This window comes from Carassius auratus, unplaced genomic scaffold (genome assembly GCF_003368295.1).
Source record: "Carassius auratus strain Wakin unplaced genomic scaffold, ASM336829v1 scaf_tig00025095, whole genome shotgun sequence".
Lineage (NCBI taxonomy): Eukaryota > Metazoa > Chordata > Actinopteri > Cypriniformes > Cyprinidae > Carassius > Carassius auratus.
This window is the reverse complement of record NW_020525397.1, coordinates 89,527-103,486: the sequence shown is the minus strand read 5'-3', so window position 1 is coordinate 103,486 and position 13,960 is coordinate 89,527. Positions and strand designations below refer to the sequence as shown.

At 37.2% G+C, this 13,960-nt stretch overlaps 1 protein-coding gene across 1 annotated transcript; it reads left to right on the top strand.

Annotated features, from left to right (window-relative positions):
• Positions 1-631: 631 nt before the first annotated feature.
• On the top strand, positions 632-10,738 carry LOC113078286 (ras-specific guanine nucleotide-releasing factor RalGPS1-like; the record flags this gene model as incomplete). Its single annotated transcript, XM_026250611.1, has 10 exons — positions 632-734; positions 4,024-4,150; positions 6,455-6,609; positions 6,972-7,020; positions 7,278-7,358; positions 7,548-7,653; positions 8,845-8,937; positions 9,061-9,166; positions 9,858-9,949; positions 10,034-10,738. Coding segments are annotated over 10 exons (942 nt in total), but the record flags the coding sequence as incomplete, so codon positions are not given.
• Between the last annotated feature and the right edge of the window lie 3,222 nt (positions 10,739-13,960).

The following is a 13,960-nucleotide window of genomic DNA, read 5'->3' as shown; positions in this document are numbered from 1 at the left end:
CATCATCGTCTGGCAGTCTGTGGGGTTGGAAAACCTCAGCGATCCTGGGTCACAGTCTTAAAATCCTTAGTTCATGCTTGCCGCATGTCCTGCCATCTGGCACCACTGTTACAGAGAGCTCTGTGGAGCTGGGCTCAAGTAGAGAGGACTTTTTCTGAAAGCAGTACCGGTTATGCATAATTTTTTGTTGCTAAAACCTCAAATTTTGGACAGTCACGCATTAATTTAATTAGTTATGAAAAATAACATATTTTAATGCAGTTAATGCACTGACTCCACCTACAGACCTGTACTGTACATCATCTTACATTTCATACAGATGACTGTTGACAAATATAATGCAGGGCAAAATTTCCATAAATGCAGTTAAGGCCTACAAATCAAGATATTGTTGCAAAAAATGCCCATGAGTTTTTGTCTCATGTTTATTACATATGATAAGCAATATCACATGAGCAGTGAGAGCAGTATCACACAATTTGTTATTTTTTATTTTTCATTATATTGTCCTTTTTAAACACAATTATTCAACTCTACTGTATGTATGAGCATAATGAAATACAGATGAATACAGTGACTGTGAGAGAAACTTACTAAGTTTAAACCATGTTGTCAAAAATGGTGACGTTTTATTGACTATAACCTTGTCACAACTCTTTTGTACAGACTGTCATTGAAGATTGAGCCTGGGAACAGCTCACCTCGACTGATATCCTCCAAAGAAGACATTGGAGGTAAAGTTTTTATCCCTTCATCCTTTCAGTTTACTTTCCCCAAAAATTCCTCTTTGAAGTGGTTAACTCCGCTCTTTTTTTCTGAGTTTTGATTACCAGTGGAAAAATGGAGGATCATCAGTAATTCAGCTAAAGTACCTCAGCTGTACCTGACTGGGGAGGTGCTGCAATGACTGCATTACGTCTGAAAGTCATTGATAGTTAGAGAGATTCTGCAGATGTGAAAGTTGGAGGGGCAATGAAAGAGTGAGACCCATGTAACCTAGCATTTTCAGGATGATGTAGATCAGCCCACAGACGCTTGTTTAAACAGTGACTTTTCTTCAATTATTCCATGAGCTTATTCTTCTCAGTCTGGCAGATCAAAACCATCTGCTGTCAGTAGAGTGGCTCTGGAGGAGCCGTCTTTCTGGATCATTGTGGTCTTTGGTAACTTTCAGAAAGACCTTTGAAGGTTAAAGTTAACTGTTGACTTAAAATGCAGAAGCTTAAGTCTTGTTCTCACAAACACTGAAGTTTGTGGCTGTGGTTCTTTCAAAGTATACATCCAAAATATAAAAACACAAATTGTGTGTAAAATATATGGGTAAAATATATCTGTGCCTGGAAATTACATGTTTACTGCTTCAAGAACAAGTTAATATTTTATTACTGTAACTTGGTTAATTTGTAAATTAAATGTATAAAATAAAATAAAATGTCCTAGCTAACATGAACAGAAATTAGTAGTTTTCAGTTTTATGCATTAATATCAGAAATTTGGCTTATGGATGAACGCCAGAGCAGTATAGAGTAGAAATAGGTTTTAAAAGTGTTTGGTCCTTGTACTTCAAGACAAGCATCTGAGGTTAATTGAGAGTTTGAATGAGATCATGGTGTATGTCAGTTCCTCTCATAAGAGGCAGAGCAATTAGGATGTTTCCTGTTTCTGACTATCAGATGGTGGAGTGGGAAATTGAACTGCACTGAGCATTTTATGGTTGTAACAGCTGTGGCAGAACTAGACAAACACATCTAGGTGGAAATTGGTTATGGATTTTTTTTTCCTTTTTTTTTGTGCAACTGCAGTTTTTATGTATAATTTGTACAAAGACATCATTGTCTTTCTCATAGACTCAGAAAGCATTGTGAAAATGAACGTATATTATATATATATATATATATATATATATATATATATATATATATATATATATATATTATTTTTATTTTTTATTTTTTTTTGGTAAAACTTTAGTATAGGAACCAATTCTCACTATTTATTAGTTGCTTATTAGCATGCCTAATTTTAACATATTGCCTGTTTATTAGAACTTATAAGGCATTATTAATCCTACCCAATACCTAAACCAAACAATTAACGTAATAACTATTACTAAGAACCAAATTATGAATTCATTGAGGAAAAAAAGTCATAATAAATGGTTTGTTAATAGTGAGGATTTCATATTAAAATAAAGTGTGACCAATTAAAACAATTCAGGGATGCCAAGTTTAATTATTTGTGATTGATTTACATAAAATCCTCCTTCACATCATATTTTTGTTATGGTATATGATTTGACAGTGTTTAAAACTAAGCATGTAATATAAGATACTGTTCGGAAGACATGTCCAGGTTGCATTTTTATTCTAATATCGGCAACATTATATTATATTTTACTTTTATTTTACTATTTGTGACCCTGGACGACAAAACCAGTCATAAGGGTACATATTTTGAAATTGAGATTTATACATCATCTGAAAGTTGAAATAAGCTTTCCATTGATGTATGTTTCTTAGGATAGGACGATATTTGGCCGAAAATCACCTTTAAAGTTGTCCAAATGTGTTCCTTAGCAATGCATTTTACTAATCAAGAATTAAGTTTTGATATATTTACAGTAGGACATTTACAAAATAACTTCATGGAACATGATCTTTATACCCTAACGTTTTTGGCTTAAAATAAACATTTATAATTTTGACCCAAACAATGTATTGTTGGCCAACGTTACTTAAGACTGCTCCAAGGTCACATTTTATTTAAGAATTACAATATTTTATATTGTGTGTACTAAAACCATGTGAAACAGAATACAGTATCATTCTGATTATAATTTATTAATTTGTGCATTTATTACATTTATGCATCTTCGTTTATCTTTCTAATGTGAAATCTAGAGTCAGCTGATCATAAAATAGCCCTTGACAGGTTAATCAGGTCCCCATCACAATAAAATCAAGAAACCACATACTAGAATTGCTAATACTAGAAACATTAACTTGAGATATCACTCACTTAGATTAACATTTGGTCTGGTTGTACAGATAATTTCATTTCATTTCATTTCACATTCATTTGAATACTAATGACAAATTGATTAAATATTAAAATTGGATTAACATTAAATATATTGAGGTTGCCATATCTAGTAGTAATCATATCTGAGTAATTATATCTATCATAAAAAGGTAATTAGGATTTTCTGTTGCTAAAACATTGCACTCTTGCTGTTGAATGTGTAAATATCCTTTGGTATTTCAGAAGATATTTATGCTGGTATTACTTTCTATTGACACTCTTGTAAATTCTCTGTTGGGAACTTAACTAGAAGTTTTTTGGACCCAGATATGTTTTAAAGGCCTCTAATATGTTATTTACAGGCATCTCTTAGAACTAGTCACTTCTGATTGTTTGTTGGGAACAAAGTCTGTTCTCATTTAGGTTAAGGCTGCTCTTACCCATTATGAGACTTATTAACCTACTATAAAAGACAGTGGGGAACGTCATAATTAACATACTCCTAATAATCCAAAGCCATTTCCATCATTGCCACACATCCTCTTCTGGCCTATTTTTTTCATTGGAAAAGGCCTGCAGGGAACATTTTCACTGGCTGTCCACTTATGTATTTCTTTTTTGCTACTTTGTAGTGGTATTCTTGTTTACCAGGCCGGTAATACTGTGGCTGAGTTGAGAAACTGAGCCATCCTTTTTGACACAATGCCTAACTTTCTGCTGTGGATCTATGGGACTGTTTTTTAAATGTTAGCCTTCTGAAAGCCATAATTATCCACATGCATGCTTTAATAGGTGCTAGTAAGCATTTTATGGTCGTTAGTTTTGAATAGCACAGGAATGGGCTTTTATGATTGCAGCTACATATAACGTTTTCAATAAGCAAGTAGATCTATGACTATTAGTATGTGAGTTTGTGTATCTTACTTACTTGGAGGTGTAAGTGCCATCATGAGTTTAAGTCTGTGTGTGTGTGTGTGTGTGTGTGTGTGTGTGTGTGTACAGGACCTTCAGAAGAGTCTGTCTCAGTGCGGTATAACAGACGACCAACCTGTCCTGATACATCAGTGGCTGCCCACCTTCCAACACCCTCTCTTGCCCGACACAGGAAGAGCCACAGTCTGGGTAACAAGTAGGTATCACACGAAAAGTTCACTCCTCGCAACACATATGACAACTGTAAAAAAGTACACATTAACATATGTTTAAAAAGAGTGCTTATTTCAAAAATAGTATACATGTCATATACAAACCCGATTCCAAAATAGTTGGGACACTACAAATTGTGAATAAAAACAGAATGGAATGATGTGGAAGTTTCAAACTTTAATATTTGATTCAGAATACAACATAGATGACATATCAAATGTTTAAACTGAGAAAATGTATCATTTTAAGAGAAAAATAAGTTGATTTTAAATTTCATGGCATCGACACAAGTTGGGACAAGGCCATGTTTACCACTGTGGGGCATCCCCTCTTCTTTTTATAACAATCTGCAAACGTCTGGGGACTGAGGAGACAAGATGCTCAAGTTCAGGAATAGGAATGTTGTCCCATTCTTTTTAATACAGGTTGCTCAACTGTCTTACAGTAGGTCTTCTTTGTCACATCTTCCTCTTTATGATGCACCAAATGTTTTTTATGGGTGAAAGATCTGGACTGCAGGCTGGCCATTTCATTACCCGGATCCTTCTTCTACGCAGCCATGATGTTGTAATTGATGCAGTATGTGGTCTGGCATTGTCAAGTTGGAAAATGCAAGGTTTTCCCTGAAAGAGACGACATCTGGATGGGAGCATTTGTTGTTCTAGAACTTGGATATACCTTTCAGCATTGATGGTGCCTTTCCAGATGTGTGAGCTGCCCATGCCACACGCATTCATGCAACCCTGTACCATCAGAGATGAAGGCTTCTGAACTGAGCGCTGATAACAACTTGGGTTTTCCTTGTCCTCTTTAGTCCGGATGACATAACGTCCCAGTTTTCCAAAAAGAACTTCAAATTTTAATTCGTCTGACCACAGAACAGTTTTCCACTTTGCCACAGTCCATTTTAAATGAGCCTTGGCCCAGAGAAAAACACCTGCGCTTCTGGATAATGTTTAGATATGGGTTCTTTTTTGACCTATAGAGATTTAGCTGGCAACAGCGAATGGCACGGTGGATTGTGTTCACCGACAATGTTTTCTGGAAGTATTCCTGAGCCCATGTTATGATTTCCATTACAGAAACATTCCTGTATGTGATGCGGTGCTGTCTAAGGGCCTGAAGATCAAGGGCATTCAGTATGGTTTTGCGGCTTGACCCTTATGCACAGAGATTGTTCCAGATTTTCTAAATCTTTGGATGATATTATGTACTGTAGATGATGATAACTCTACATTTTTTACTCACAATTTGTACAGTGTCCCAACTTTTTTGGAATCAGGTTTGTACCTAAGTGTGAACTGAACAGACATATTGTATATTAATAGAAATGTGAGAATGTATGTATTATAGTTTACATTTATGTTAAATGCAATTAGCTGAACTGTAGTGTGCTTTATTGACCCACTTAATTGGGCCCTACATTAAGAACTTTTTAAAAAAATAAAATAATTTCATAATTATTTCACTTATCTTTGAAACATGGTTAAAGGGATAGTTCACACCCAAGAATGCAGATTCTGACATCATTTACTCATCGTCAGGCTATAAACCTATGAATATCTTTCTTCTGCTGAACACAAAATAAAATATTTTGATGAATGTAACCAAACAGTGGCTGGTGGCCTTTGACTTCTATAGTATTTTTGTCCATACTCTGGAAGTCAGCGGGGACCAGCAACTGTTTGGAGACCAACATACTTTAAAATATCTTTTTTTTTTTTTTTTTTTTTTTTTTTTTTTTTTTAATGTTTTTTTTATGTTTGTTTTTTTTATGATCTACAGAAGAAATAAACTCATACAGGTTTGGAACAACTTGAGGATGAATACATGACTTAAAAATAATTTATATATATATTAAATATATTTGTAATTACAAAGTTGTAATAACGATGTTGCAGTTTAGTGCTTTTAAAATATATTAACCTCAAATGTATCATCTAACATTGTGCTTTGGTATGCTAGTCAACACATCAAAATAAGTTTACTTTAAAGAATGACAAAAGCATAATGAAATTAAAGCATAATGATTTAAAATGTACTTAAAGTAAATCTTTTAATTTTATATTATTACAAAGTACACTTTGTGTGAAGTGAAAGTGTGCTCTCTTTAGGTTCTAAGAGGCCTTTTATTGAATCAATCTGTAAGTAGAAATATACTTGAAACATCTGAAGTACACTACAAGTACATATTCAGTGCAGCTAAGTGCACTTCTTTTTCACAAGGGAACACGATGCCTAATCTGAGTGACTGTCTTTGTGTTTCAATTCTGTCGTCTCTTCTCAGTATGATGTGCCAGTATGGTGTGGTGGAGAGTAAAAGTGCCACATTCCCTGCAAAAGAAAAAGCTCGACACCTACTGGACGACAGCTTCTTAGAGTCTCACAGCCCTGTCAGAAACCACACACATGATTCAGTATTTACCAATGGCATCACAGTTGGTACTACAGTTTATTCCTGTTGTACACACCCTCATATCGCAGTCTTTGTCCCACTGACACAAGATTAATGTGTTAATATATCTGTGTAATAATTTAAAGGTATTTCACCTCCATAAAATATGTCTGCCGTGTTGAAACTTGTTTGTAGTTATGATTTTTCTCCACTAGATGACAGTAGTGTTCAAAATTGTGTTATTTCAGTGTCATATTGTCCTTTGCAGACACCATGTTGGTTTATTTCTAAATAGACTTGACATCTTCACCATGGAACATGTCTGCAGTCACCTTTTATTCATTTATTTTAAGAGAAAGAAAATGATTTTGTTTTGTCCTGACCTTCACATTTTTCGGTCTGTCTGCAGGTAGTAGAGAGAGCTCTTTTAGTGATGAATTATCAAGTACAGTTGAGAGGTAAGGCAAATTATAAATCATTATTATAAAGTAGAATAGAAAATGAATTGCATTCATTATATTTATATATATATATATATATATATATATATATATATATATACACACACACACACACACACACACACACACACACATTCTTAAATCATAACACATCTCAGTTAATCTCAGCTGTTAACACGTTTCTTATTTATTTGTGACGCTTTTGTTTTCTTAACACAAATGAGAAACACATTCCTCTTCCTGTCCACTTTCAGAGGACGTATGTATGCCACACTTGGTCCAAACTGGCGAGTCCCAGTCTGTAACTCTCCCAGAAGTAGAAGTTATATTTATAGGTAGGAATATAGCTTTTACTTTTGAAGTTAATGCTGTTGTCTTTCTTAAATAATTATTTTGATCTTCTTACCTTTGTTTCCTTCTTGATTTACTGTACAAAGCCTTATCACATACTAGAGTTGTTCTGCTGCAGGACATCTTAATGTTTTATATGACCTGAGGAAAAAATGATTTTCCTGCTTCCCCAGCACCCCAGGGGCAGTTTCCAGCTATGAATGCAGTTCTCTGAGCAGTATAACCATTGAAGGACCCCTGCGAAGAAAGACACTGCTGAAGGAGGGGAAAAAACCCACTGTACGTGTGCATTTAAATTGACCTGTAAAATGTTTCATGTTAAACATAACCCAGTATTTTTGCGCTTTAGACCACTTATGATCAATAGGTTACCTTGGATTAGATTAGATATGGCTTTTTATGCAGTTGTACATCACTCATTTTTATAAAGTTAAGTTTATTGTCAGTATAAACATGAAATGCATTGTAAATTTTATCTAGATTTATTTCTAGTTTGTTGAGGCTTATACCTACTACTCTTTGTTTTTATCAAACATGCAGGTTTGATAAATAACTTATTGAAACAAGTTTAAGTTTGCATAGTTAAGGGGATAGTTCACCCATAAATCTAAATTATGTCTCATTTGGAACGACATGATGGTGAGTTATCAATGACATAATTTAGATTTTTGGGTGAACTATCCCTTTAATCTAGATTTAAACTGCAAGAGTGTGTCTGCCTCCCGAATAATGTTTTTGATATCTGATTTTGATATCTGAGTTTTGAGTTAGTGTTGGCAGCATGATTATGTTCTGGGCAACACTCCACACGACTGTTCATGCAGCAAGACCAAGATTAATCTTCTACATTAATCATTAATGTTGGTCCTGTTCTGTTTACCCTAGGGGGGTTATTTATGCTCTCCTGGCTCCTATCTAGGCAGGCTGCATGGATGGGCAGTGAGTGTTCCCCAGAACAGAACCATAACCCCAGCCTAAACTGTATGCTAATTGTAAGTCATCTTTGACGATAGTGGTCCTGACAGTGAGGGACAGACAGGTGAGGAGGATCAACTAATGAGGAGGACACAAGTCAACTGACTAACATAATCAAACACAGGGAAAAACTAGGTCACAGAGGAATGAGGAATGAAAACAACAAAAGTTCATGAGAACTAAAAAGAACAGAACATAAGTGTGACATGAAAGGGGAAGATGTAAAATATGTCTCCGATGTCCCCAGAGTGTGAATTTTTATCTCCAAATACCCCACAGATGATGATGTCCAAAACCACTTGTAGTGCTGCCAGTCTTGGCCAGGTCTTCGTTGTTGGAGGTCTAAATTTCAATGTGACTGCCCCAGTTGATAGTTAATAAAGAAATTAAGATGGGTATTGAGTCCATAAAATAGTCAGGTCTGTTTGAGTTTTTAGAGAAGAGAACTTAGTATGTCTCTTAAGCTGATTTGAACTTATAATTTCTTCATATCAGCTCTCATCCTGGAAGCGCTACTGGATTGTCCTGTCTGGCTCCATTCTCATCTATTTTGGTTCTAAAGCTCTAAGAGCAAATGAGCGAAGACATGTAAGTGATGAATTATTCTCTCAATTCAATGTGAAAACAAGCTACTAGGGGAAATTTCAGTACTCTTTTGAAAATCAAGCTTCTTGGCTTAACCTCTTATTAATTCTGCATTTTTGTCTCAAGTATAAATCCAGGCCATGTAAAAAGATCACACTTACAGGTTGGATGGTGGTTCTTCCAGAAAACCCTGAACATCCAAACATTTTCCAGCTCACTGATCCTGAAAGAGGTATCGTTTTCTCATGTATGAACATATAATTTATGTGACTATTTCACACTGTGATGGAATAGCTATAAAATGATGTTAAAATGCTATTTTTCATTTATTGCTTCATACGACATGTGTATGTTTCACATAAAAATGTCTTTGTGCTTTCTACTTTATATTTTGATTCAAAACAATCATTAGTTTCGCAATCAGAAAAAGTGCATTAATTGTGTGGCATTTTAAAACTCTCACCAACTATCACTGAAATGTCATGCCACTGGTGTGAATAAGAAACTTTTGGAGTGCTTTCACCTAGTATAGCATTGTAAGTGTCAGAAATGAAAGAAAACTGGAACATTGTGAAAGATCATCTAAAAGTGATCTTTTTTTTTTCACCAGCTATTGTTGTTGTTGTTGTTTTTTTTGTTTTTTTTTATTTAAATGAAGAGTAACAGGTCATGATGAAGTTTCAGGAAAAAGTTTGAATCAAACCGCACTATCTTGATGTGTTAGCACTTGCTTAATGTAGTCCTAGATATTTTTATAATACAAATGATCTTCTACTGAAGGATGACCAAATCCAGATGGTTTGTTTAAACGTGAAAATATTTGACATAAAAATACATAGATTTGATTCAGCAAATTACTTTTTGGCTTTATAAGTGGCAGATTTGCAATGAATAAACCCACACAAGTTCAATCTGTGGTTCAGGTAATGTTTACAAGTTCCAGACTGGATCACGTTTCTCTGCCATTATCTGGCACAGACATTTAGCCGAGGCGTGCAGGAGTACAAGACCACAGGTAAGGTGACACAAAAAATTATCAAGTCAAATAAATATGTGTTATTAACAGGGATATGGAGGAATGTCACAATGTTTTCCACAGATACCAGCGAACCTCATGTCCTTTGAATAGCTGCTTTTCGGGAACTGGAATACAGATGAAGGGAATAAACTTAATGGAGAAAGACATTGCAGAAGAGTTTATGCGAGGTGCCAGCATGTTGGAACTAACATAGTGTCATAACTTTTTCAGCTCTCTGTTGAAAAAGTCCAAAAATCTTTCAGATATTGTAGATACAGCTGCACTGAGAGAGGATGGTTTTGTGTCTTCAGTGATAATTCTTTACAATAAGGTTCAATTTGTTAACATTAGAAAAGGAATAGTTCACTCAAGAATGAAATATATACACCCTCAGGCCCTACAGTAGATAAGTTTGGTTCTTTAGAACAGATTTGGAAAAATTTGCATCACATCACTTTTTCAGCAATGCATTCTCTGTAATGAATGGGTGCTGCTTCTGGCCAAAATACCAGTTTATAATCCATAATAACACTTCCTTCAGTGAAAATGTCCTTCCCATGTTTAGAAATGTAAACAGCGCTTGATCTAAGCATAGTTCTATTCTGATTCAGAATGCTTCACTGAAAAAGCAATATCATGGCTAGAGGACTCATATTTTAGCTGGAAGAAAGTTAATGTTTGTTTAAAAACGTCTCAGATTACGAATGTATCCATGGTTCCCTGAGTAGGGAACGAGACACTGCATCCTCTAGGGGTCGCTATGGGGAACACCTCGTTGTGACCCGTGTCTAGGGATGGGTACCGAAACCCGGTATTAAACTGGCCCCAGGGCTAAATTATGAAATACCATAGTATCAGTAAGATCTGACAGTATCGGTTCTGCTTTCGGTACTAGAGGGGGAAAAAATAATGTAATATGTATTTTTGCTTAATAATGTTATTGTGCACATTTTATCTCACCAAACATTTCTAATGTGCGATCAAATTAAGACATTTGTCTATGAGATTTGCGAGATCTCTCATGCGCGCTGCGGAGGCTGTCTGTCAGTCACACACACACACACATACACACCACAACGAGCGTGGCGCTCACACACAGTACGAAAACTCCCACTTAATAATAAAGAGTGACAATGGCGAAGAGATTTGCTTAATAATGTTATCATGCACATTTTCTTACCAAACATTTCTAATTTCAGCTGAATTAATAAGACGTTTGTCTGTGAAATCTGCAAGATCTCTAATGCACGCCGTGGAGGCTGTCTGTCAGTCACACACACACAACAAGAACGAGCACGGCGCACACACGCATAAGGGGCCGTTCACATATTGCGTCTTTTGCACGCTCAAGTTCGTTATTTCAAATGTAGGCACGTGGTATGCGCGCTCATAATGGAGTTAAAAACATCTCAACTTTTCAGAATTCCACAAGTGCACTGCAGGTCATGTAACTTCCTCACCTTTTCCGTAACAACGTTGAAAGCTCAGCCAAGATGAAGGAACAGCTGATGATAGCTGTATGTGGATTTTTTTATTAATTTAGTAGCAGAGCTACTGCAAGCAGTTTTTAGTGCTGCAAATCCATTTATCCATTGCTGAAATTTCTGCGTCTTCATGGAGAGAGCAGGTCATAGTTGCTTAGCAATGGCAGAAGCCTCAGGAGCGCAAGTGCTCGAAGGCTTGGGGGGAAAAAAAATCAGAAAGCGGCGTGCCTAGCGTTTCCACGCGTTTTTAGACACGATATGTGAACGGCCCCTTACAGTACGAAAACTCCTGCTTAATACAAAGAGTGACGATGGCGGATACAGTAAAACGTTCCAATGTGTGGTTATACTTCACTAGAGTTGATGCAGACTACGCTGTTTGTCATAAGTGCAACAAAATTTTTGCATGTAAGGGCGGAAACACAAGCAATCTGTCAAAGCATCTTTCAAAAGTGCATTATGTGCAGACAGAGAAATGCAAGAAGTTTTCGACTGCCTAACACAACACAAGGTAACACTACACAAATTACCGATAAGAATACCGTTAAAGTACCGGATTGTTAAGCAGTATCAGTAAGAGTGGTAATACCGTTAAAACCTTAACGATACCCATCCCTACCCGTGTCTGGGGGCTGGGGACAACCTCTGTCGTCATTACCGGCGCGACTATAAATAGGCACAGGGAGAACACGTCATTCACTTCTTCATCTGAAGCTTGCATCCGAAGCATGGCAGGGAGCTAGAGGACGCAGTCTCTCGTTCCCTACTCAGGGAACCATGGTTACATTCATAACCTGAGACGTTCCCTTTCAAGGGAATTTCAAACTGCATCCTCTAGGGGTTGCTATGGGGACACCATGCTGAGGAGAGTGAAGCCGGATGGCTGGTGCTGATGAGTGTTAAGTAAACACTGTAACTGAGAACTGCAAAGGAAACTCACAGAGTTTATTAGTAGACACATAACCACCAGAAATGTATTACACATAAGTTTATACATAAATGGTTTCATACTCACCCACCCTCCTGCGCTGTAGCCCTGCTCAAGGGACGCTTCCTTTTAGTCCGGACCATTAGTGAGGTGGTTGCTATGAACATAGAACCAGCCAAAAACATCATAGGTCCAGTATAGGAGACTGTTATGTGAGAGGTTTCCACCTAACCACGATCAGGTGGAGAGCTGGTGGTTACAGGGGAATTAGGAAGGGGAGGATGAATGCAGAAGTTAAAAATTCCCAAAGGGTATGAGTAGATACCTAGGTATCGCTCTGATTCGGACGAGAGCTCTGCCTCATCTGGATCACATCCCTTAGATTCTGCTTACCTCCTTGTGACCCACGATTCCTCTCACCCCTGCCCGCAGGTGGGGGAGGAGCATGAGTCATGGCATTAGCCTTCTGTGCCCTTCTCTGGTCCTCAGATCGAGACAGGCCAGGACCCAGGACTATGTTGTTCGGGCTCAGACCTGGACCTTTTTGAAACGAAGGATCTGAAAGCAGAGGAGCGCACCTTCGTTTCCCTGAACTTCTCGATCACTGTCTCAACAGAAATACCAAAAAGTTCAGAAAACTAAGCCTGAGCATCGTGATGTCTGCCAGGTTCATCCACAGATGTCTCTCCGCTACCACCATGGCCACCATATTCCTGCCCATGGCGGAGGGGGCCTACTTGGTAGCATAGAGAGATATCCGTGGTGCAGTGCAGCTCAGCTACCTGATCCTCGCCCCTATCCAGGTCTCTTAGCAGATGAGTCTTTTATGCTTGAAGCACCACCCTCATGTGTAATGAAGCCACAGCCTGACCTGCTGCTGCGTATTCCTTGCCATTTAAGCAAGATGTATTTCTTGAGGGGGCTTAGAGGGCAAGGAGGGAGATTAAGAGAGGATATCTCCCCCACAGAAAGAAAGCTCTTTCTAAAGGGACCATCCTCTCATAGCCACTTTTGCGCATCGCCTCGATGTCGGTATAACGCTTATGCCGAAACCGATGGATGTGAGAAGAAATGGCCTCTTCCATTTCTTTTCGATCTCTGTATGGAGATCAGGAAGAAATGGAAGGCTCACCTGAGTCAGTGTTAATTTCGACAGGAAATTCGGATTTAGTCTTAGTCTTAGTCTTTTGAATAACACACCATTTAGTTTTAGTCACATTTTAGTCATCTGAAATCTTTTAACCACAACTAAATATAATGTAACAGGGAACTACACTAACTTTTTCCATTGGTGGCACTTGCGCTACTAACTTTTTCAGTTAATGGCGCAAAACATGATTTGGTCGCATAAATTATTTATAATATAGTAATTACTGGATAACAATGAACAATAATGAAACTGTATTGCATACAGATGTGCTTTTTGTTTTACTTGCCATCTTTTAAACCACATGCCTTGTTCTATTTCTTACAGTACACACAGTGCATTGCTCCGTCTTGTAGCTGGGGTAAGAGGGGCCCATGTGGAAGTTGTACAGTGGGCCCTGTTTAAAAGGGTTTAATTTGTATTGTATGTTCATTCTATTTATTTATTTG